Source organism: Filobasidium floriforme, assembly GCF_021052385.1.
Source record: "Filobasidium floriforme strain CBS 6241 chromosome Unknown HD553scaffold_13, whole genome shotgun sequence".
Classification (NCBI taxonomy): Eukaryota; Fungi; Basidiomycota; class Tremellomycetes; order Filobasidiales; family Filobasidiaceae; genus Filobasidium; species Filobasidium floriforme.
Genome location: NW_025763634.1, coordinates 809,397 through 829,924, shown reverse-complemented (window position 1 = coordinate 829,924; position 20,528 = coordinate 809,397). Strand labels below are relative to the sequence as shown.

Here is a 20,528-nt window from a genome sequence, read left to right as displayed (position 1 = left end):
CCAAAAACACCTTGATCGAAGATCTCTCGACACTTTGATCCGATCCTACCAAGGTTGATATCGCCGTGGAAGGCTTTTTTAAGGGTAAAGAAAGGTCGTTAAGCTGGTGTTGGAGCTATACAAGGTGAGTCGAAGTGTCAGGGTGACTTAGCAGAAACGGAGGCGGGCTCGTTCAAAGCGTAAACAAAGAAAGTTCTAACGAGCGTTGTGCTCGGTTTTTTCTTCTCATCATCAGGTTTGATCTTGACTATCGACTACCGATAGACAGAGGACGATTCAATTGAACTCCAGAACTTCAGAACCGGAGTTGAAGCTACTTGACGACGGAAGATATCACAAAACGACTTTGACGTGACACATCACGCCACCATGACCACCCTCATCACGCCTCAACAGACGACCGATCTCTTACACCTCCTCCCCCCACCTCCATCTCCTTCATCTTCCTCTCAACCTTCTGAGAACCCTACGGAAGATACCATCCTCTCAACCTTGCAATCTCGTTCTCGATCAGACCTCCCGTATACCTACCTCGGACCCAAGACCCTCCTCCTAGTCAACCCTCTTCGGACGCTAGGAAACCTTTCCGACTCGTCAGCTACGGATTACGTGAACAAGTACGTCAATCCTACTACCCAGACGCCTAATACGGGCACGGGGAAGAAGAAGGGAAAGGGAAAGGAAGTTGGAGCGGGAGGGAATGGGAATGGATTGGTACTCGGGGTGGAACAGCCGCATGTCTATGATCTGGCTGGGAGGGTGTGGACGATGATGCGGAGGAGAAGGGAACATCAGGGAGTCGTCTTCAGGTGAGTTCCGTGTGTGTTTATTTGTGATCCGAGATCGACTACTCGGAACTGAGATGTATCATCTTGGCGGCCATCAGTGGTTATACCAACTCTGGTAAATCGTTCGCCTCCAAGCTGTTCACGCAACAGCTCGTCCGGCTGTCCGGCACTACCCGTACAGGCAGCTCGACCCGGGACAATCGGTTACCAAACCAGATCCACTCCCTCATGACCGTCCTCGACTCTTTCGGATCTTGCAAGACGGCTCAGAACAGCTCGGCCTCGCAGCACGGCCGGTACCTCGAACTCAACTTTGCATCCAGTTCGGGTGGACGTCGATCCCGTACAGATGGAAGGTTGACGGGTGGGAAGGTCTTGACGTTCGGGCTGAACAAGACTAGGATGACCCGGTTGGAGCGTGATGAGAGGACTTTTCACGTATTTTACCAGCTCCTAGCTGGAGCTCAACCGGATGAGAGGGAAGAGCTCGACCTGCAAGATCCGGACGCTTATGAGCTGCTGGCCAGTTCTGGATGTTATCGACTCCCCGGTGGACCGTTCTCGGACGACTCGTTGCAGTTTGATGAGCTCCGGATCGCCATGGCCAACCTCGGATTCAAAGCCAAACACCTCAAGTCGATCTTTAGCGTGCTGGTGACCTTGTTGTTGCTAGGCAATATCGAGTTCGAGGATACGGCGACGTCGGGAGTTGTCATGGACGAGTCGGCCAAGGTGACTTACGAGTCCAGAGAAGTGCTCGAGCAGGTGGCCTGGCGTCTGGGGGTCCCGGCGGAAGAGCTCGAACAGGGGTTGACCAACGAGACTCGGTATATCCGGAAAGAACTTTGTTCGTCTTTCCTCGATTCGAGAGGCGCGGCCAAACAGAGGGACACGCTCGTCAAGGACCTTTACGCTATCCTCTTTGCGTTCATCGTCGAGACTGCCAACCGAAAGATCGCTCCCATCGAAACCGAGGAAGATGATCAAGAGTCTACGGATACGATGATAGTCCAGCTCGAACTCCCGGGTTATCAGTCCAAGACGTCGCCCCTGTCTGAAGGTCGGGCCAGCAGCAACGCTCAACCACTCATCAACAGTACCGGAGTCAACTCGGTCGACGAGTTTGGGATCAATTTCGCCAACGAGATGTTGCATTCGTACTTGACCAGGCGATGTTTCGAAGATCAGGTCGATGGAGGGCTGAACGGCGCGATCAAGGCGGATGGGATCGAGCTTCCTCACGTGGTCACCATGGACAATTCTGCTTGCATCGAGATGCTCCGAGGAGGTCTGATTGAGGGACGGACTCAGCGGCTGGCGTCTCGTCCTCTCGGCCTGTTGGGCGTCTTTGACGAGGCCGGGGTAGCGATTGACCCGGAAAGAGGATTCCAGGACGTCACCAGGCAGGACGAGCAGTTGCTCTCGGTCATGACTCGGACGTGCGGCGTGCACGCTTCGTTCATTCACAATCCGCCCGCTACGACCGGTCGGAAGCTCATGTTTGGCGTCAACCACTATGCCGGTGCTTGCACGTACGACATGTCGCACTTTGTCGAGCGGAACGCCGATATTGTCGACGCTCAGATCGTCAGCATGCTCAGGGCTAGTAGCGATTCGTTTGTCGCCAAGCTGGTTTCTGGACCTTCGATCTCGGCAGAGGGACACCCGTTGGATGATAATACCGTGGTTCAAGCTCAGGTTTCGGTAGTGCCTCTGCGGGAACCGTCCTTGTCCGCCATGCAGACTCCTGCTCTCGAAGGAAGCAAGGCGTACCCGGTGACCACTCAGCTCAACGCTACCATGACCGACATCTTGACCTCGCTCGACAACACTGAACTCTGGCATGTCGCCTGTATCCGACCGAACGATTCGGGTCACGCTAATTCGGTCGACAAGCGCAAGGTCAAGAACCAGATCCGATCGATGCTCTTGCCCGACATGTTGATTCGGAAACAGGTCGACTATGTAGCCAGTCAGGATCTGCTCCAGTTCTGCGACTACCATGGACTTCGTTTCGATGCCAACGATCGCAGCACCGTTGAGGGAGCTGTGAGGCGCTTCGCCTCGGAGCACGGTTGGCAAGCACAGCGTGACTATGCGGTCGGTCGATCCCAGATCTGGCTAGGCTACGATGCCTGGGTTGACGTCGACAATGCGGTCCGTGCGATCGAAGGGGAAGACGAAGGCGAGGATGGGTCGCCGTTTTCAGATAGCCCACAACAGACGCCGTACGGTGGCGATAGCATGCATGACCCCGCCGAATCCTATATGGACGGTCACAAAGACCATGGCGGTTACGACGAGAGCCGAGAAAATCTGCTCATGACCAAAGGGACACCCACGCGATGGGACTCTGATTACAAGAATGGCATGGACAGCCCCGGTGTACCCGTTCTCGGCAACGGCTATCCGATGGAGAAGAACAACATTGATGAAAAGGGCTTCAGTGGCCACGATGGCGAGGTGGCAGACATGATTGTGCACGAAAAAGGCCATCACGCTGAGATGGAAACGTTACCGACAACAAAAGCTCGACGCTGGTGGGTGCGCATCACCTGGTTTATGACATGGTGGATACCGTCCTTCCTTCTGTCCAAGGTTGGCAGGATGAAGCGACCGGATATCCAGATGGCATGGAGGGAAAAGTTTGCCATCTGCGCCATGATCGGGATCTTGTGTGGAATCATCATCTTTTACATCGTCGTCTTTGGAGTGCTGCTTTGCCCTAACATGAACAAGGCTTGGAACACGAGTCAACTTACGGAACACGGGGACGCTTCGAGTTATTACGCCGCTATTCACGGCTATGTTTACGACGTGGGTATCTAGATGTCTTGCCTCACCGTTTGACGAGCCTCAACTAATACGTTTGCCGGATGCGCAGTTTACGAAATTCTATAAGGGACAGCACAGCGATATCGCCGCTTATCCCACGACATCCGAGATCATGCTACAGTTTGCCGGTCAAGACCTCACCAACTACTTTCCGATACCCCTAGACAAGGCATGTCCCGGCCTCGTGGACCAGAACTTTGCCTTTAGATACGCCAACTTTACGCCAACAGTCGATTACGCCGTCCACACTTCGGGATCGCTTCAGACCGCCAATGGTACCAAGCTCAACGACGACAACTGGTACTTTGATCGCTTCCAGCCATACATCGATCAACTATATAAGGGTCAATTCGTGTTTGACAAGGGTGACGTGCAGCAGCAGGCCGATGATAGCTCGAAGTAAGTGCTAATGGAATATGTATGCAAGTTGGGCTCTGACCGCTTCTTCGATGTGTAGGATCTGGGCCATCTACAAGGGCGGCGTTTACGACTTGACCGACTACTTCTATACCGTTAGCCTTTATGGAGACGCCAGCGGAGAAGGTGTACCGAAATACGACTTCTTGGATCAGAGCATCACCTCACTCTTTAAGCAGCAGCCGGGCCAAGACCTGACCAAGGACATCCAAAAAGCTCTTGACTCATTGAGTGAGGAGGATGCCGAGAGGCAGTTGACCTGCATGAAGCGGGTGTTCTACCTCGGAGAGACCGACTTCCGTAAGGAAGCCAGGTGTACGGTACAGAACTACCTCTTGTTGGCTTTCTCTATCGTCATGATGAGCACTGTCGTCGCCAAATGTGAGTTCCGGGCGAACGTCCACCCGAGGGTATATACTGATATCAGAACAACCCTCTTGTAGTCTTGGCGGCTTTGCAATTGACCAGTAAGCGATCACCCGAGCTGCAGGACAAGTTTGTACTGTGTCAAGTGCCTTGCTACACGGAAGGCGAGGAATCTCTTCGACGAACCATCGACACGCTCGCTGCACTCAACTACGATGACAAGCGAAAGTTGATCTTTATCATCTGCGACGGCAACATTATCGGTAGCGGTAACGACAGGCCTACACCTCGTATCGTCCTCGATATCCTTGGAGTCGATCCGAAGCTTGACCCTGAACCTTTGCTATTCAAGTCGGTCGGGGAAGGCTCGAGACAGCTCAACTACGGAAAGGTATACTCCGGACTTTATGAATTTGAGGGCCACGTTGTTCCGTAAGTATTTTGCGGTCAACGATTCGTCACTTCATGGATCGAAGCTGATACGTACCTTGACCGCCTCATAGCTACATGGTCGTTGTCAAGGTCGGCAAGCCTTCGGAGCGCAGCAAGCCTGGAAATCGAGGGAAACGTGATTCCCAGGTCTTGCTTCTGCACTACCTCAACCGAGTTCACTTTGACGCCCCTATGAACCCGCTCGAGCTGGAGATCTACCATCAGATGCGAAACGTCATCGGTATCGATCCGGCGTTCTACGAGTACATCTTCCAGGTCGATGCTGATACCGTGAGTGGTCGAGCCAATTCCACTCTGACAGCCACTGGAAGCTGATCACGCGATATTTCTCGACCGATAGAGCGTGACCCCTGACTCGTTGAACCGCATGATCGCCTGCGCTGCCGACGATTCGGCCATTATCGGAATCTGTGGGGAGACCAAGGTTGCCAACGAAAAGGAATCCTTTACGACGATGATCCAGGTTTACGAATACTACATCTCGCATCACCTCACCAAGGCATTCGAGAGCTTGTTCGGTTCAGTCACCTGTCTACCCGGTTGTTTCAGTGTCTACCGGATTCGAACCGCCGACAAGGGTCGCCCGATCATCATCTCCAGCAGGGTCATCGACGAGTACGCCGAGCCAAACGTCGATACGCTTCACAAGAAGAACCTGTTCTCCTTGGGTGAGGACCGATATTTGACGACCTTGATGATGAAGCATTTCCCGACCTTCAAGATGAAGTTCACCGCCGACGCCATCGCTCACACGGTCGCGCCGTCCAGCTGGGCCGTCCTGTTGTCTCAACGACGAAGATGGATCAACTCGACGGTACACAATCTGTTCGAGTTGATCAGCATCCCTGAGATGTGTGGATTCTGCTGCTTCTCGATGAGGTTTATCGTCTTCCTCGATTTGCTAGGGTGAGCAACTGAGAGTGTATGTTGCGCAAATCTCGATCTCTTGGCTGACTGCTCGTCGCGCTATCCAGAACCATCATCCTGCCAGCCACTTTTGTCTACGTGAGTTCTTGCCGACCGCATCACCGGAAGAGCCTGAGTTGACCTTGAATATGCTCGGCTCCAGCTCGTCTACCTAATTGTCGTTGTCTCTATCGGTAAATCGGCGGTACCCATCATCGCCATTGCCATGATCGCAGCCGTCTACGGTCTACAAGCCGTCATCTTTATCCTCAAACGAGAGTTCATGCTCATCGGTTGGATGGTCGTCTACATTCTGGCGTGAGTTCGACCTTGCCTTTATCACTGTCTTGAAGGAGGCTCTGGCTGACACGAATCTTGTCATCGCGTCGATACAGCTTCCCAATCTTCTCTTTCGCGCTCCCGATCTACTCGTTCTGGAACATGGACGATGCCAATTGGGGTAACACTCGTGTGGTCGTGGGCGAGGGTAAGGAGAAAAAGATCATCGCCGACGCTGAAGATCATTACGACGATTCGATGATTCCCTTGAAGCGATTCAGCGGTACGTAAACGCCTGCTTTCGCTTACAAAAACAATCCCGACTGACCCATCCATGTCTGTGTGCTTCAGAGTACGAACGGGATACTTGGGAAGAGAACGAGACGGCTCGAGCGGGCTTGTTGGAAAAGGAGACCGACTCGCAGAGCTACGCTTCGTACGACAATCGATCTCGTCACGGCGGTCTCACCATGGGCCGACAACAGGGCAGCCGAGCTCCCTCGACGTTCGAGAGCGGGGGCGGGGATTACTACCGGGACTCTTCCCCTATGAACCGACCTGGATCTCAACGAGACCTCCGACCGATGACTTCGTACTCGACCATGCGATCTCAGCCTCCCGGCCAGGACCCCAGGGCGGCGAGTATGGCTGGATTGAGTCAATGGGGCGCGGGGAGCGTCTATGGGATGCCTCCGAACCCGATGTTTGCGCAGAACCCGTTCATGGGAGGAGGTGGTTCTCCCTTGGGATCGGATTACGGCGGGATGGCACCTTCGATGATGGGAGGATCGAACATGATGGGCATGGGTGGACCTCCTCCGAGTCAGTACGGGATGATTATGCCCAACAACAACAACCAGCACGCCGGGCCGAGGAACTCGATGATGACCAACCTGAACGGCTTTAATGGTGCGCCTTCGATCATCTTGCCCCAAGGGACCGGTGGATCCGGGATGGGTATGCAGCCTCAGACGCAAGGGCATATGCAGATGCCCTCGATGGCCCGACCATATTCTACCTACTCGCTGGCGAACACGGCCAACCCGTTCGGGGACGCCCCGCCTGAACCCGCGCCCCTGAACTACTCGGAAGACCCTTCGGACGACGACGTGCTCAAGACGCTCAAGGCCGATTTGGCCTGTCAGGATCTTACGACGGTGACCAAGAGGAAGATCAGGGAGTTGGTCATGAGCAAGTACCCGAATGCGGATTTGACGGGCAAGACCAAGTTTATCAACGAGAGCATCGATCGGTTGTTGTCCGGCGGATGAGGGGCGTAGGGTATGAGGACGGACGTTTTGTGTTTTCTCCTTCTTATATATCTGTTCAGACGACACGGCATGGGTTTTATGATATAGTGTTTTGTAGCGAGTAGTTTGAGCATCTTTTATCATTATCATTTCTGCATAGGATCGATGGTTGAATGACAACCTACTCTGTTGAGGTGAGACTCTTCGTTCACCATGTGGGCCCCCGGCTCGAAATGTAAACACGCGGTCCCATGACACACGCTCGCAAGCTCGCACACAGCAGTCATGCCATCAAACTGTTTGTACGTTTGTAGACAACTAATCGTCAACAGCGACTAGACATGTCAGACACACGGTCATAGCAAAATACAATAGAACCATAACGAAGAGATATGACCTGACCGTGGACCCCGAACGACATCCCCGGAATCAGCTCGCAACGGGCGCTTCTTGCGCGAACAAAAATAGGTCGTGATGGTCGAGAACAAAGTGGACCGGGATGTACCGCTGGACTTGGAATGGCGAGGTGAGAAGGTCTTTTCACTATGATATGAGCTCAGAGACGATGTTTATCGCTTCCTGCTTCCGATCACAAAGAGGACGGTGAATGCACTGCCCTCGGTCCGACACTCGCTGATAGCCTAGATCACGCTTCGGCGATCGGCTCGACCAGCGCTCTCGAATCTGATGAATCTAGCAAACACGATCAGTCCACACTCAGACGAAGACGAAGGAAGAACGGAATGATGGTCAGAGATCTGAGGACATCCGTCCGAGGAGACGAGGCGGATTTGAGCGGGGCGGACTCTGAGAGCTCCGGGACATGTTCATCATCAGATGGGAATGGGCAGAGACGACGACAGCAACATCCCCGTCGGATCTCGATCGATACGGACGTGCATTCGCTCAACCTGAGGTCTCCATTATCGCCGCTCGAGCCGCCTTATCATTCACTCCGTCATAAACCTTCCAACTCTACCACGATCGGAGAACCAGATACACCTCTTGCCAGCCTCGTTCCTCCTGCCAACTTCGCCGAACAGTTCAAATACATCATCTGCTCCAGCGGTCTCCTCGAAGCTCAACCGAAATCAGAGCAGAAGAGGTCGAGCTTGCTAGCAGCCCGTTCGAGACATGCCACCGAGATTGGGAATCGCAGCTCGGTGGTCTCCACCTATGGATATGGGACCGACCTTGAACAAGAATCAAATTCCCGATTAACGAACCCTAATTACAATCAACATTATCAACAATATCAACGACCCGCACGTTCTTCTACATCCTCACGAAATTCTATACCCTCCATCTCCCGTCCACCACCTTTACAGACGTTCACCAGATACCCCATCTCACGCCCATCCATCACCTCTTACACTTCATGTGGGAGCACGACATACCTCACAGCGGCTTCCACTAATTCATCCAGGACGAGCACGCCGACTATGATACTCAACCCCCTGCCAATCGTCGATTTTGATACCAACTTCAATGATTCGCCCGTGACGGATACGCCGACGGGGATTTCGCATACGTTACCTGACCTGCCTCGGCCGAGAGAGAGTTTGAGGCAGAGACGTAGGCAACGCGAGAAGACCCCCAATACCGGATCTGGCAATACAACCGTATATGCGTCTACAGATACTGCCACGAGAAACGCCACAACGACCGAACCTACACCTCTCCCTTATACCCAACGCCGACCCGCCTCGTCCTGGTCATACCTTATCGTCCCGATATTCAAGTTCGGCCTCCGTTCGACGTATACCCTCACAGGGTACCTATGGATGTGGGCCTGGGTGCAGGTGGGCTTGATTTATGGGATCGGGAGTTGGATGTGGGAGTTGGGGTGGAGGGTCGTCTGGGGGTTGTTGGCGCGGAAGAACAGGGAGCGCGAGTCAAAGGCAGCGTCAAGGTCGGGCTCGAGACCGAGGGAGGATGAACTTCGGATCGGAAGGCAGATTGAAGATGAGACGGACACGGAGGCGGTCATGATCAGACCGACCGAGGTCGCTTTGCCTACTCCTTTGGTCTTACGGACAGAACCTTCTGTACCGAATCTGGCTGCTGAGCCCACAGCTACAGTCCCAGGGAACATCGAAATTGTCCCGATCCCAGCTGCAAACGACAACAAGGTCGACCTCGAGGCCAAACCCGTCCCGGCGAGAGAGCCTAGCTTGCAGGCGTCTGCGCTGGAAGTCTTGACCCACCTGGTCGAGGACAACGATGCCTTTGAAAAGACGGCAAACGAGGCTTTCGAAAAGCTAAATCAGGCCGATCTGTAAGTTCTTGTCGATTAACATACTGCTACTCTAGCGAATCATGAGCTAATTATGAACTTTGGATATTGTCACCTCAGCGATGACGGACATGATCCTCTCGAAGAAGCTCTTCGTACCAAGCTTTACTCAGCGCTGGAGGGCATCTCGTCGTCCATGATCTCGGCGAGCTCATCCTTGATGCCGCTCGTCTCAGAACAAGATCTCAGCGGTTTGCAAGAACTGTACAAGGTGGACGACTTCTCGGACGGGCTGTTGTCCCCAGGTTGGGATCGACAGAGGTTCTCCTCGTCCAGCCGAGATAGCAGAGGAGGTCTGGATAACTCGACCGCACCGTCCAGGCGGCCTTTCTTTGGCGAGGCAATCACAACCCCGATCGAATTCGATCCGCTTGGCTTTCCTCAAAGCACTCCGCTCAGCGAGACGGGTGGGCCAGGCGAGATTGGGTTTCCATTTGATCGGTATGCCAATCGGCCAGCTACCATTGGCTATCGGAAGCCTTCGGAGCAGCTCGATCATCTGTCTGCTCGACCGCCTTTTCAAACGCTGCGATCGTCGCAATCGGTGTCCAACCTGCAGAGGATATCGAACACCCTGGTTGAAGATCGTTTCACACCGTTGCCGGCGCGTAGTCCTCGACCGTCTAGCGTGATGGGGCAAACGACCTGGAGCGCGAAAAACAGGAAACGGACGCAGAGCCTGGTCGGAGGCATGAGCGGACTCGGCCGGAGCAATAGTGTCATGTCGGACCGGGACTATCAATCTCGGCGCGCTTCAGCAGCTCGAGGTGACCAGAGACAGCTGTTGCAGCGCAGAGATTCACCTCGACTAGAAGTCGGCACGGCAGATTCTACGAGACCGCCGTCACGTCTTTCGAGTGGGAGGCGGTCTCCATTGATGGAAGTGGGTACGCCTAACCAATCTGAAAATCAGCCGCCGGTGGCTGCCAACAAGCTGTCACAGTTGAGACCTCTGATGCTGCCTGCCCAGGCCCAGCGCGAACGAATGCTAAGGGCGCCCGACCCGCCTGTCACTGCCCCGGCCGATTCTGGACCGTCCTTGGACACGGAAAATATCACTAGAGTCTCCGTTGGTTCGGTTCCTGATCCCCGTACACATCAACGCAAGCGAAGCAGCTTGCAGTCTATCGGGTTTCGCCGCCCCTCGAGCGTTACTCACGCGAGGCCCGGTGACTCGCCCCGACCTGCGCGGCGCCATTCCCCTGTATTTGTCGATGTCGACCAGGGTATGGACGCCTTCATCCAAGGTCTTCCTACAGATCTCGTTGCGTCCTTGTCTAGAAAGAGCAGTCGTAATCTTCGCACGGAAGAGGTAGCGTTCCGGTCGAACGGAATAATCCCAAATAGTCAAGGTTTGGCTGTACCGATGCCGAGGTCGGAAGGGTTTCTCCAATACGATAGGGCTCGATCGCCTCGGGAGGACACTCATGAAGGCCTGGAGGATCCTTTGACGCTACTCAACCTCAAAGCGAGACATCGCGCCATCCATGCCGTACGGCGTCAGACTGCATGTCGATTGCTAGCCCTTCAATTTCACGGGCTGCAACAAGCTGGTCAAGACCCTCTTTACGTCGCGCGGTACTGGGCGGATGTTCATGGTGTGCTCACAAACATGCGCACATCACTTATTGAGGGCACTTCAGCCCTGCGCAAAGCTCTCAATGAGATTGGCGAGCGGGCTAATCAGCCGTGGCACAACCAACCGCATTCGCAATTTGCTCCGCAGAAGACGGACGCGCGTGTGTTGCAAGACGAGTTGGACGACCTGTCCAAGCTGGTCCAGATCACTAGCAAGAGAATCTCCGATGTCAGAAAGATGACCGCTGCAGCAGGCGGCGATCACACCCTCTTGTCAGGTCAATGGCAACTCTTGCGCTCCGATCTTGGTCGGATGATCGGTGATTGGGAGCGAGGACGAATACTGGTCCAACGCATGACTGGAATAACGGACAACTTCGGCAACGCTCGTCTAGCTGTCATGTCGAGTCCAGCTTCGACCTACAACGATTATCCGATGTTGGATCGCGAGACAAACACATCAACTGAGATGTCGTTGCCTTCGATACCTTCCATGGATGAAATCGACCCGGAACTGGCCCCTATGCAAAAGAACTATGACGATGCGTCCATCCACTTGCTCAACTCGACTTCGCCGGCCTTTCTACCTCCACCCGGGATTGAATCCGTCTTCGAAGACTTTGTGGCCCGTTTACCGCCGCCACGATCGTTGGCTCCCGACGGCAGGAAGCTGACACGGGAGGAACGTATTCAAGCGGTCAAAGCGGCAAGGGAAGAGACTCGAGCCAAGCAAGCCGAGAGGGATGTTACTGGACCCAACGGCGGCATCGACATGACATCACGAGACACGAAAACTCGCACGGGAGAGGTCGTGACCGAGCTGAAAGACGTGATCGATCGCATCAGAAAGCACCGCCAAACAGAAGCGGCGGAGCGGTGAATGATTATTTGTAATCCCCAATCTTTACGATGTCCTGAATTATTACGAATATCGAAGTACACCTTGAGCAAGGCATTCAGTCCTCATCTTCGTCCTTTTCCATATTGTGCTGCTCGATCCTCGGGAGATTCCAAGCTTGCCATAAGTCGATGATCATCATCGCATATGCCAAGATCGCGGAAACGGCCACTCCCCCCTTGGCATCGTGTCGACCCGTAACGATGGGTAGCAGGTAAACCAGCTGGATTACGCTGGAGATGGTGGACAGGTAGGTTGTCAAGGCGTATGAAGCCGCATATGAGCTGTGCAGGTGGTTCGTCACGAGTTGATATCCTTCGGCACTATGAGAGGCTGCCCAACCGATGGGTTCCAGATACGTCTTGAGTAATTTACCGAGTTTTGCAATCTCGACGTCGTGCGTTTTAGGCAACGCGGGCGCTACGATGTACCAGGTCCACCGATTCTCTGCGTATCGCACAGAGGCAAGAACGGTAATGGCCTGACGTAAAAGATGTGAATATTTTGGTCATCGATACAGCCCAAATTCGCTCGGATGATTGCTATGACCGCTCACCAAAGCAAGCCATAGCTTGGGCATTCGGAAGTCAGAACGCAAGAACGCCCGTTCCCGGTGGGTTGGCTCGACTCGCAGCGATCCTACGGGTATCCAACGATTCCATACCAAGGCGATGGGCGAGACAACCTTGAGGGCCAAGAACAAAGGAATGGTATACCACACACAGATGATTGCTGTGAGTCCGAAACTCAGCCAGAACTCGAATTGCTGGTTCCAGGGTGCGAGATCGGTAAACGAGAGTGTGGTCCAGGTGAAGTCGGCAAGGCCGCTCAGGTAGATACCGGTCCTGTTAATTCCCAGCGACGTGGTGCGAGTATACCAGTAGTGAATTTTCAACAGATGTACAGGAAGATCCAATATCGTTCTGTCGTGAAACGGATGAGCCCAACTTTGAACGACATCGCTCACGACTATTCGAACGCAGATATGCTCACTGAACGGTACGCAAGAAAAAGCGCATCCACGGTCGAGTACCCTCGCCAGGATTGCCAAGGATTCCATCTGTTGCATTCAAGTAGATTGTGTTGTAAGTCAGAGACAGCCAATGACAGCTTTCCAACGTTTCGTGCGCACGGGTCTGCTCCCACTGTGAATGACCCAACACTCGTTCGGCTTGCGTGGCATTATGCGCCAGGGTTGGAGGTTGAGCGAACTGTTCCAGCAGCTCCACTCTTCCGGCAGACAAACCGGAGAAGACGACGGTCCACTGGACATCCATGTAATCTGCGAGGTGGGTGGTATCAGATCCAGTCACTACCCGATGAACACGATAATGAGATTGGACAGACTCGGAGTATCTTCATCCAATGACACACCTGAACCGCTACGGGTATTGTTTCGCCTAACGGGAATCTTCTCCAGGTCCTATCAACAGTCAGCAGTATGATCAGCACAGCAATTCTTGTTAAGCCAAAATGATCAAGAAGGGAGGAAACTCTACTGACCATAGGTCCAGCTCCACCCGATAAAGATCCGAGATAAGGCAGGTATCCCAACCGCGGCTTCGGACCAGCTTCGGTCGGGGCATTATATTTGACCTTGACCCCCCATTCTCCATTCGATTGGTATCGCTTGAAACACCGGGATAGGGCGGGTTTGACGTCCGTTCCCATGGACAATCCACACTGTATTCAGGAGGAACAGCACCAGTACAAGATCATAATCAGTCTGTGGATTCCTTGTTGCAGAGTATAGACACGTCGACTTACACTAAATCTCTTCAAGTCCTTGTGCAGCTTGTTGAAGACCTTGCGTTCCATAGGTCTGGTCTCGTTGATCGCATAGAAATGTGTCCTATAGGGATATCGGAAATCATTGTTAAAACAATTGTGATTGCTTGGATCGGTGCCGCGAGATATAGATAGCCCGGTAGACTTACCTGGTAACGAGGTACGGATGAGGTTTCACCTCCTTCCCCTCGGACTTCCGCTCTGATGGCTGACTCGACGTCTTCTCCGCCCGTTCTGATTCGGGAAGATCGTCATCATCTTCCAAATCCAGATCATCATCGTCCATTTCTTTCCCCACATCCACTTTCGCCTTGTCCGAACTTTCAACTTGGAGATCCCCTTCTTTGGCTTTCGTCGTCTCGTTCGAAGCGTTCAAAGGTTCCACCTCGGTCTCGGTCTCGTTCCCAGCGATAAAATTCAAGAGCGAGACACCCGCTCCCCAATCGTCGTATAAGCGGAATATCATCGACTTTGGGTTCTCCTGGTCTCCATCTGCATCCCCGGCTTGAGGTGGCGAACCGCTCTTCTCCCCCTCTGAAGTTGAGGGTCGGTAAGGGAACCTGTAATTGTTTGCAACATACGACGTGTGAACAACAGCATGAGACAAAGATGAAAATAGATAGACCACACTCTGACTACAGAGAGAGCGTGATTACAGAAACGCCTGGACTGACGGATGGCTCAACCTAGGCTGATTGCCTACTTCGTCCGGTTTCCACTGACTATAGCTGATGAACCTGTCATCATCCAATGGTCCGGAAGTGGTGGGCAGGAGGACCATGGTACTCCGGAGGTCCCATCCTGTTAGGTTCTGGTCCCGGCTGTCGAAGGCTCGAAGGATCAATATTATCCACCAGAATTGCTCTCATATCCAAAGTTGAGTGGGAAGTGTACTGACAATCTATCCAGAGGTAGTCGGTACTTGACGGTCGTAGCGATACTTTTGGAGCGGAGTGTGACGTCCCTCAAGACGATATCCGAGAAGAGGACCTGTTCCTTCGGTCGACCCAATCCCTTCTGATCAGCCTGTACGAACGTCAACCCTCGGATCTCTTCCTCTTGTTCAGAATCCGGCAAGGTCGTCCAGACGCTGACTGCCACATCGAACCGGGTCTGATCGTCGATGATTGCCCTGACGAGGTTGACATCGGATACGTTCTTCTCCGCAGCCTTATCGAGCCTGTGAATTGAATGAGGATCGCTGATGGACTTCCAAGCGGTCCAGACGCCATACCCAGCGGAGATCAGAACGGCGCTGATGAGGGCTGCCCCGATGGCGAGGACGGTGTAGAGAAGACATTTGCCAGCGGAGAGAGTCTTGCGTTGTCGACGGGGTCGAGGAGGATGGAGTGGTTGAACGTCCTCCATCGTGTGCGTTTGTGAAGCGCGAGACGAAGGATGGAGTTGAGCAGGATATCGGGGTACTTCTGATTCGACTTCACAAACTTGATGCCACCAAGGTAGCAAACAGAGGGTATATGAGATTATAAAGAGTACGTCCTTGAATACGAACAAGGATGGTAGTCGTCCCCCCGGTAGTAGGTCGGTCGGTCAGGGGGTTGGGTCACATTCTAGTTATCCCCGAAGCCGGAAGCCGAAGGCACCCCGCGTGGGTCTTGCCGAGGAAGTGACGTAAGCACACACCCCGTACCTTTTTCCGGTTCGCGTTTCAGAGAATTCGCCGATCAGGCTTATGATCACCGGTACATGGTACAGGACGACCTCGTTGAAGCGCAGATAGGCTTCAAATCAGGATCTCGTTCTATCACATATAATCGCATCCGAGGGCCGTGGAATTGATGCCCTCGCCGCAGAGTTGCTATACAAAAAACTCTAAAGGAAAGTCTGCAGGGTATACTTGAGACGATTTTAGGGATGCGCACGACCCGCCACATTGTAATACGTATGATCGGCGACTCGTCTTGAGCGAAATGGCGAGCGTAGCCGCTGCTCGTCCAGGCAGGATATACGTCGAGTCGTAACTACAACAACCTGCAGCGAGGTAGGCCAAGTTCGGAACAAGTGTGATACATATTAGATAGCCCGTCATGTCAAAGAGGGCTTGAGATGTTTGACCCTTGTAGTCTGCAAAGTATCTGGGTAATCGCGCCCCGTTTCGAATCTAGCGCTCGGCCTCGATTGTGAGATGTCAAAAGCAAAGAAGCATCTTCTAAAAAGAGTCGAGGAGGACCTGTATCTATGATCACATAGCTTGAATGATAATGTCGGCTGGAAGACATTGGGAAGAGACGTGCGGACAGTGGTCAAGCTACATACACTGTCCTAGCCACACTTTTCACGTCATGAACCATGAGATACACACAGGGTGCTTGAAAAAAAAGTGTGTGTTGCAAGTCAGTTGCCACGGCTTACCGATATCTCATCTATTCAGCCACTCGAACTGACCAACAGGGTTGGTGAAATCTTTGACCAGCCATGTGGTCCGGAGTGCTAATGTACAAACTAACCCCCAGTGTCAATCCCAGGTCTGAGAGATCACAAACAACACTCCCGTTGCACGTGGCAGCGCTGTAGAGCGAGATCTGCATCCGCCGACAGTGAGCACTGATCGACACAATCGGACATGCGAACCTTCCCTCTATGCTTGACCGACAAAGTTCGCTGAAACAGGGGGGAGATACAAGTTCCAAGCAGTCTTCTGTTCGCTCTTTTGATTGCTCAACCTCTTTTGACGAAAGAACTTCTTTTGTTGTATGGACTTCTTTTGTCGGACGCCTTTTTTGAGGTACGAACCTTTGTGGTATTGTGGATCTGCCTTGACCGAGAAGCCCGGAGTATTCTCTGATTCCCTCGGATCAAGGAAGGAGCTGCTGCTCCAGACATTATATATAAATCGTCTACAGGGCCTTCCCATCCTCACGATACGCGAGATCTATGTGTAGCACAACTGCTCAAATTGCCAGAGCACAACCTCAATCTTCCAAAAAATGGCATACAAACACATCATGAACTCCTTTGAGTACGATGGAAAGATCGTCTGGCACAACGTTGGTCCTCCTGTACAGATCTGGATCAAACCTCGCGATGGCATCATCGAAGACAAGCATGTTACGGCGTTCCACTTCCATGTGACGGCCAGCCCAGACAACGAATTCAACTCCATGGTCTTGAAGGAGGACTTGCCGTACCTGATGGAAGGTCCCGGAATGTCTTTCCCTGACTACGTCGTCGCTTCGGTCGCTTCCTGGCAACATCAGACTCACGAAGAGCTTTGGGACTGGCTCAAGAGGGAGCACTTTCAAATCCGATTGAAGCAAGAGATCAACGATGTCATCGCGAAGGAAGCTGAGAGCTTGGATATCAGTGATCACGCGCTCTCTGCCGGTGGAAGCCTTACCGAAGGTACGGACCGCAGTAGCGATACTGAAGAACTCCCTGACTACTTGAGTTCACAGTCCGCTTCTGGTGCGTCGGGCGCGACGGCCGGTTCTGGTCAGGAGTTTTAGCTGCTCAACCTCAAGTGGGATTGAAGGGATCGGATCTCGCATGTACCAGACTTAGAGTTCAAACATGAGATATCATGATGCGGCAGATGTGTTGGGTGCTACACTAGCACAATGTCATTCGCTCCCTGTCGACCACATCGTTTATTATCTTCCGGACACATCGTGTGTTCGATCACGCCACCAATCCCAGCCTGAGCTGTCCTTCGGTTTATGAAAGTCTCATGGTGTGCGTCAGATTGGCCAGCTGACATTACTGGCAATCGTTCCGTGATTTGTGGCTTGTTTCAATCGAAGCGCGCGCGTGTCGAACCCTGTTCCTTGCGGAGCGTCAAGTCGAACAGGTCGTCGCAGTATGAACTCGCAAAATCTGAGATCGCTGGCCCGTGATTCGTGCAGTATCCTACTATCTTACCTTCCTACAGCGAGAGAGTCGTCCAATCCTTGCAATCACGCTCTTCGCATCGATCTTGGCTGAAGCGAGAGTTGCTGTCAAAGCCTTCTTCTGTTGTAAGAGTTAGAAACGCACTGTTTCTTCGAACCAGATCACAATCACATGCTATGTTACAGCAGCTAGATGCCAGATACATACCTTGATGAATTGCGAATATATCCTTATTGAATACAGTCGACTCAGCGCGACCAGTTCTGATCAATTGACGGGAACCGTCCACGCAAGGAAGCAAAGCATATGTGTACTTCCTTTGAAAAATGTCTGCCCGATGTATGGCCCCGCCGAGGCAAGACATGCTCCTGTTGTTACATGTCTTTGAGCGCATCAAAGAAGGGCTCCTCAGCACAGCTGATCACCTGGCATCTTGCATCAAGACCATATTGGATTCTCATAGTGTTTTCGAGTGTTTTCGAGTACCTAAAAGGTATGAGACGATACGTAGGTTCTCCATCATAGAGCGAGGTGTAGCAAGCTCAAATAGCCTTCCGAAAGACACCACATTGCTCAATTAGCGGAGGATCGGGCACACACACAGCCGAAGAGGAGATCGGGCAGCGCGCAATTGACCGTTTGCATCACAATCAAAGCGACAAAGGAGGTCGTGATACTGACGGACGCTGACAAGACTCATTCATTTAGTCGTATTAATACAGCGACTTATACCGAGGCGCTGGATACTTCGGCCACAACCCTCGTCTCTGGATTGAATTTTGCGGCGTTGAATGTTGTAGATCGACCACGATCAACATGGTTTCCGAAACACCGTCAAACGGCGTTGCCTGGATGAAGATATATCTGGCCGGCGCTTCCCACCAGTTCCGTATCCGTGCGATCTTCCAACAGAATCTGAATTATCAAAACAAAGAGCTCATTTTGTATATCTACCCGCGCAGCTCCCCGGTTCACGACCAGTTGAGCATTCATTTCGACAAAGGCAACAAAAGTTCCGGCAGTATCAATACAGAGTGCGACCCCGTGAGGGCTACCACGAATTGCACTATCGTCAAGTGTTCTGCTATTCCGCTCAAGATCGAAGGGCACGCGCTCGTTGGAGCCTGCTCCACCGCGCACAAGAATCATAGGGATTTATGGAGTATGCTCACACAAAAGGACTTTCTAAGCGGGTTGAGACCAGAAAGCGACAACGCCAGCGATGAGTCAGACAATGAGGGCGATGCTGAAGGTACAGGTATTTATCATCGGATGCGGATGGGTGATAGCAAGTCCGATGATGACTCCAGTGAGTGTCTTGAACGGGAGTCTTCTGATAAGCCTCCGTCCGTATCAAGCGCCTCAAGTCCTTCAGCTTAGCTCTTCGTTCACTAAAGGTCAATTGGAAAGCGACCTGTTGTTGTATTTATCAGACTCATTCAGCGTTCGGCCATGTAATATTGGATCCATGTGCACGAGAATCTCAAATTATGATCGTCCTACGAACATGAGGCTGTTATCATTGCCCCTTGACGAGATGTCAATGCTTCTCAACTGTGTCAGCTGACTCGATACTGCGCAACATTGTTCGCCATTTGGCTGCAAGCCAACTGCTCATCACCTGACAAAGAACGTCACGCCTTGTCAACAACGGAGGCCGCATACCTTTCGATTCTTGGCAAGCCGGTAGAGGGAGGCCCAGAGGATATTATATAAAGCTGGAGACATGAGCGGTCGACGTGAACAGCTTCCGGGCGGTAATTGACTTAAGCGCGATCCTAATCAGAGCTTCTATCCCAAACGTCACGCCCGTCGTCAGAAAGATACTAGTACATAAGCGCAGCATGACTTCGTCCCCGATGGTCACTTTTGATACGATGAGGGTAGAATTCGCGTATGGCGGCAAGAAAGTTCAGGGAATCTTCATACCGAGCCCGGGCTGCAAGCATTTCCGCATCGGCATTGTGTCCGACTCGGATCTCAAGTCATCCCAGAAGTCACTCAAGAAGTTTACGTTCAATATGGCTGATGTAACTGGTGACAACAATTCCCCAGACTTCGCTTCGACGAAAGGTTTGATGGAATGTTCCGGGGACGATGAGATGTATGGCCCTCCCGCTATTGCCATTGATGGTTGGACTCTCTACAGTGCCAAGTCTGTGGCTTTCGACAATCACGAAGATCTTTGGGCTTTCCTCGTTTCGGAGGGATTCCAGACCAAGCTAATGGAAGAGAAAAAGAAACAGGCCGCAAGCAGCTCTTCGGGACAAGGGCCTGTTCAGCGGCCCGTCACCGCACGAGACGCAGGCAACGAAGGAAATGAATCTGATGACGAGACTGATGTCGGTGGTATCGATAACTCTGCCAATAACAAAGAGGACGATTCTGAATGTGATACCGGAGATGCAGTCTCTGAACGATCAGTTCATGTCGTCGAGAAAAGCAGCCATCAGTCTCAGTCTCCTGCATCGACTATTGCATCCGGTCCTGCAGCTTGATTATTCGTCTGGGAAGTCTCGTCCGAAGCAATCCGGCGCTATAGGTTGTGTACAGCATGGTATATAGTTGAGACCTTGTACCTTTATGCCTAGGCAAATTCACCTTCATGTCAAGACAATATCGGCCTCATCATACAGTATCTGACGAGATGGAATGTGGCAGGCCAACGTGATCGACCAGCTAAAAGGCTTCTTTTAAAAACCGTTGCGAACTTTCGAGGGACAGATGCTTATCAGACCAGGCTTGCTCAGCTCCTGGCGGAGATTATGACGCCACATACACAAAGGAAGATGTTAGCTCCGATTATGCTTCTCGAACTGTCGATA

The 20,528-nt window shown here is 52.5% G+C and overlaps 4 protein-coding genes across 4 annotated transcripts; 3 read left to right on the top strand and 1 right to left on the bottom strand.

The window, feature by feature from the left end:
* Nucleotides 1-369: 369 nt before the first annotated feature.
* Nucleotides 370-7,315, top strand: HD553DRAFT_342954 (chitin synthase; the record flags this gene model as incomplete). The annotated part of the gene is made up of 11 exons (XM_046182813.1): nucleotides 370-809; nucleotides 887-3,605; nucleotides 3,673-4,022; nucleotides 4,081-4,421; nucleotides 4,484-4,838; nucleotides 4,910-5,129; nucleotides 5,200-5,765; nucleotides 5,834-5,864; nucleotides 5,929-6,083; nucleotides 6,161-6,327; nucleotides 6,396-7,315. 11 exons carry the CDS (start codon nucleotides 370-372, stop codon nucleotides 7,313-7,315), a joined length of 6,264 nt encoding a protein of 2,087 aa, XP_046036111.1.
* A 291-nt stretch (nucleotides 7,316-7,606) lies between these two features.
* On the top strand, nucleotides 7,607-12,122 carry HD553DRAFT_350674 (uncharacterized protein). Its single transcript, XM_046183551.1, has 3 exons — nucleotides 7,607-7,820; nucleotides 7,892-9,572; nucleotides 9,651-12,122. Exons 1-3 carry the CDS (start codon nucleotides 7,769-7,771, stop codon nucleotides 12,046-12,048), a joined length of 4,131 nt encoding a protein of 1,376 aa, XP_046036110.1. The 5' UTR covers nucleotides 7,607-7,768; the 3' UTR covers nucleotides 12,049-12,122.
* Nucleotides 12,123-15,361, bottom strand: HD553DRAFT_350673 (uncharacterized protein; the record flags this gene model as incomplete). The annotated part of the gene is made up of 10 exons (XM_046183550.1): nucleotides 14,753-15,361; nucleotides 14,529-14,675; nucleotides 14,004-14,414; nucleotides 13,834-13,918; nucleotides 13,570-13,749; nucleotides 13,414-13,489; nucleotides 13,199-13,348; nucleotides 13,060-13,126; nucleotides 12,623-12,989; nucleotides 12,123-12,547 (listed from the first exon to the last, which is right to left on the bottom strand). Exons 1-10 carry the CDS (start codon nucleotides 15,220-15,222, stop codon nucleotides 12,125-12,127), a joined length of 2,376 nt encoding a protein of 791 aa, XP_046036109.1. The 5' UTR covers nucleotides 15,223-15,361.
* A 1,441-nt stretch (nucleotides 15,362-16,802) lies between these two features.
* Nucleotides 16,803-20,201, top strand: HD553DRAFT_357053 (uncharacterized protein; the record flags this gene model as incomplete). Its single annotated transcript, XM_046183865.1, has 5 exons — nucleotides 16,803-17,280; nucleotides 17,408-17,483; nucleotides 18,426-19,012; nucleotides 19,451-19,460; nucleotides 19,490-20,201. 5 exons carry the CDS (start codon nucleotides 16,803-16,805, stop codon nucleotides 20,199-20,201), a joined length of 1,863 nt encoding a protein of 620 aa, XP_046036108.1.
* Nucleotides 20,202-20,528: the final 327 nt, after the last annotated feature.

Excerpts from the sequence above, each read along its gene's own strand:
- HD553DRAFT_350674 (XM_046183551.1), top strand. The coding sequence starts at position 7,769 with ATGGTCGAGAACAAAGTGGACCGGGATGTACCGCTGGACTTGGAATGG. Across the intron at positions 7,821-7,891 it reads GCTGGACTTGGAATGGCGAG|AGGACGGTGAATGCACTGCC; the intron begins GTGAGAAGGTCT and ends CCGATCACAAAG. Across the intron at positions 9,573-9,650 it reads AAGCTAAATCAGGCCGATCT|CGATGACGGACATGATCCTC; the intron begins GTAAGTTCTTGT and ends TTGTCACCTCAG.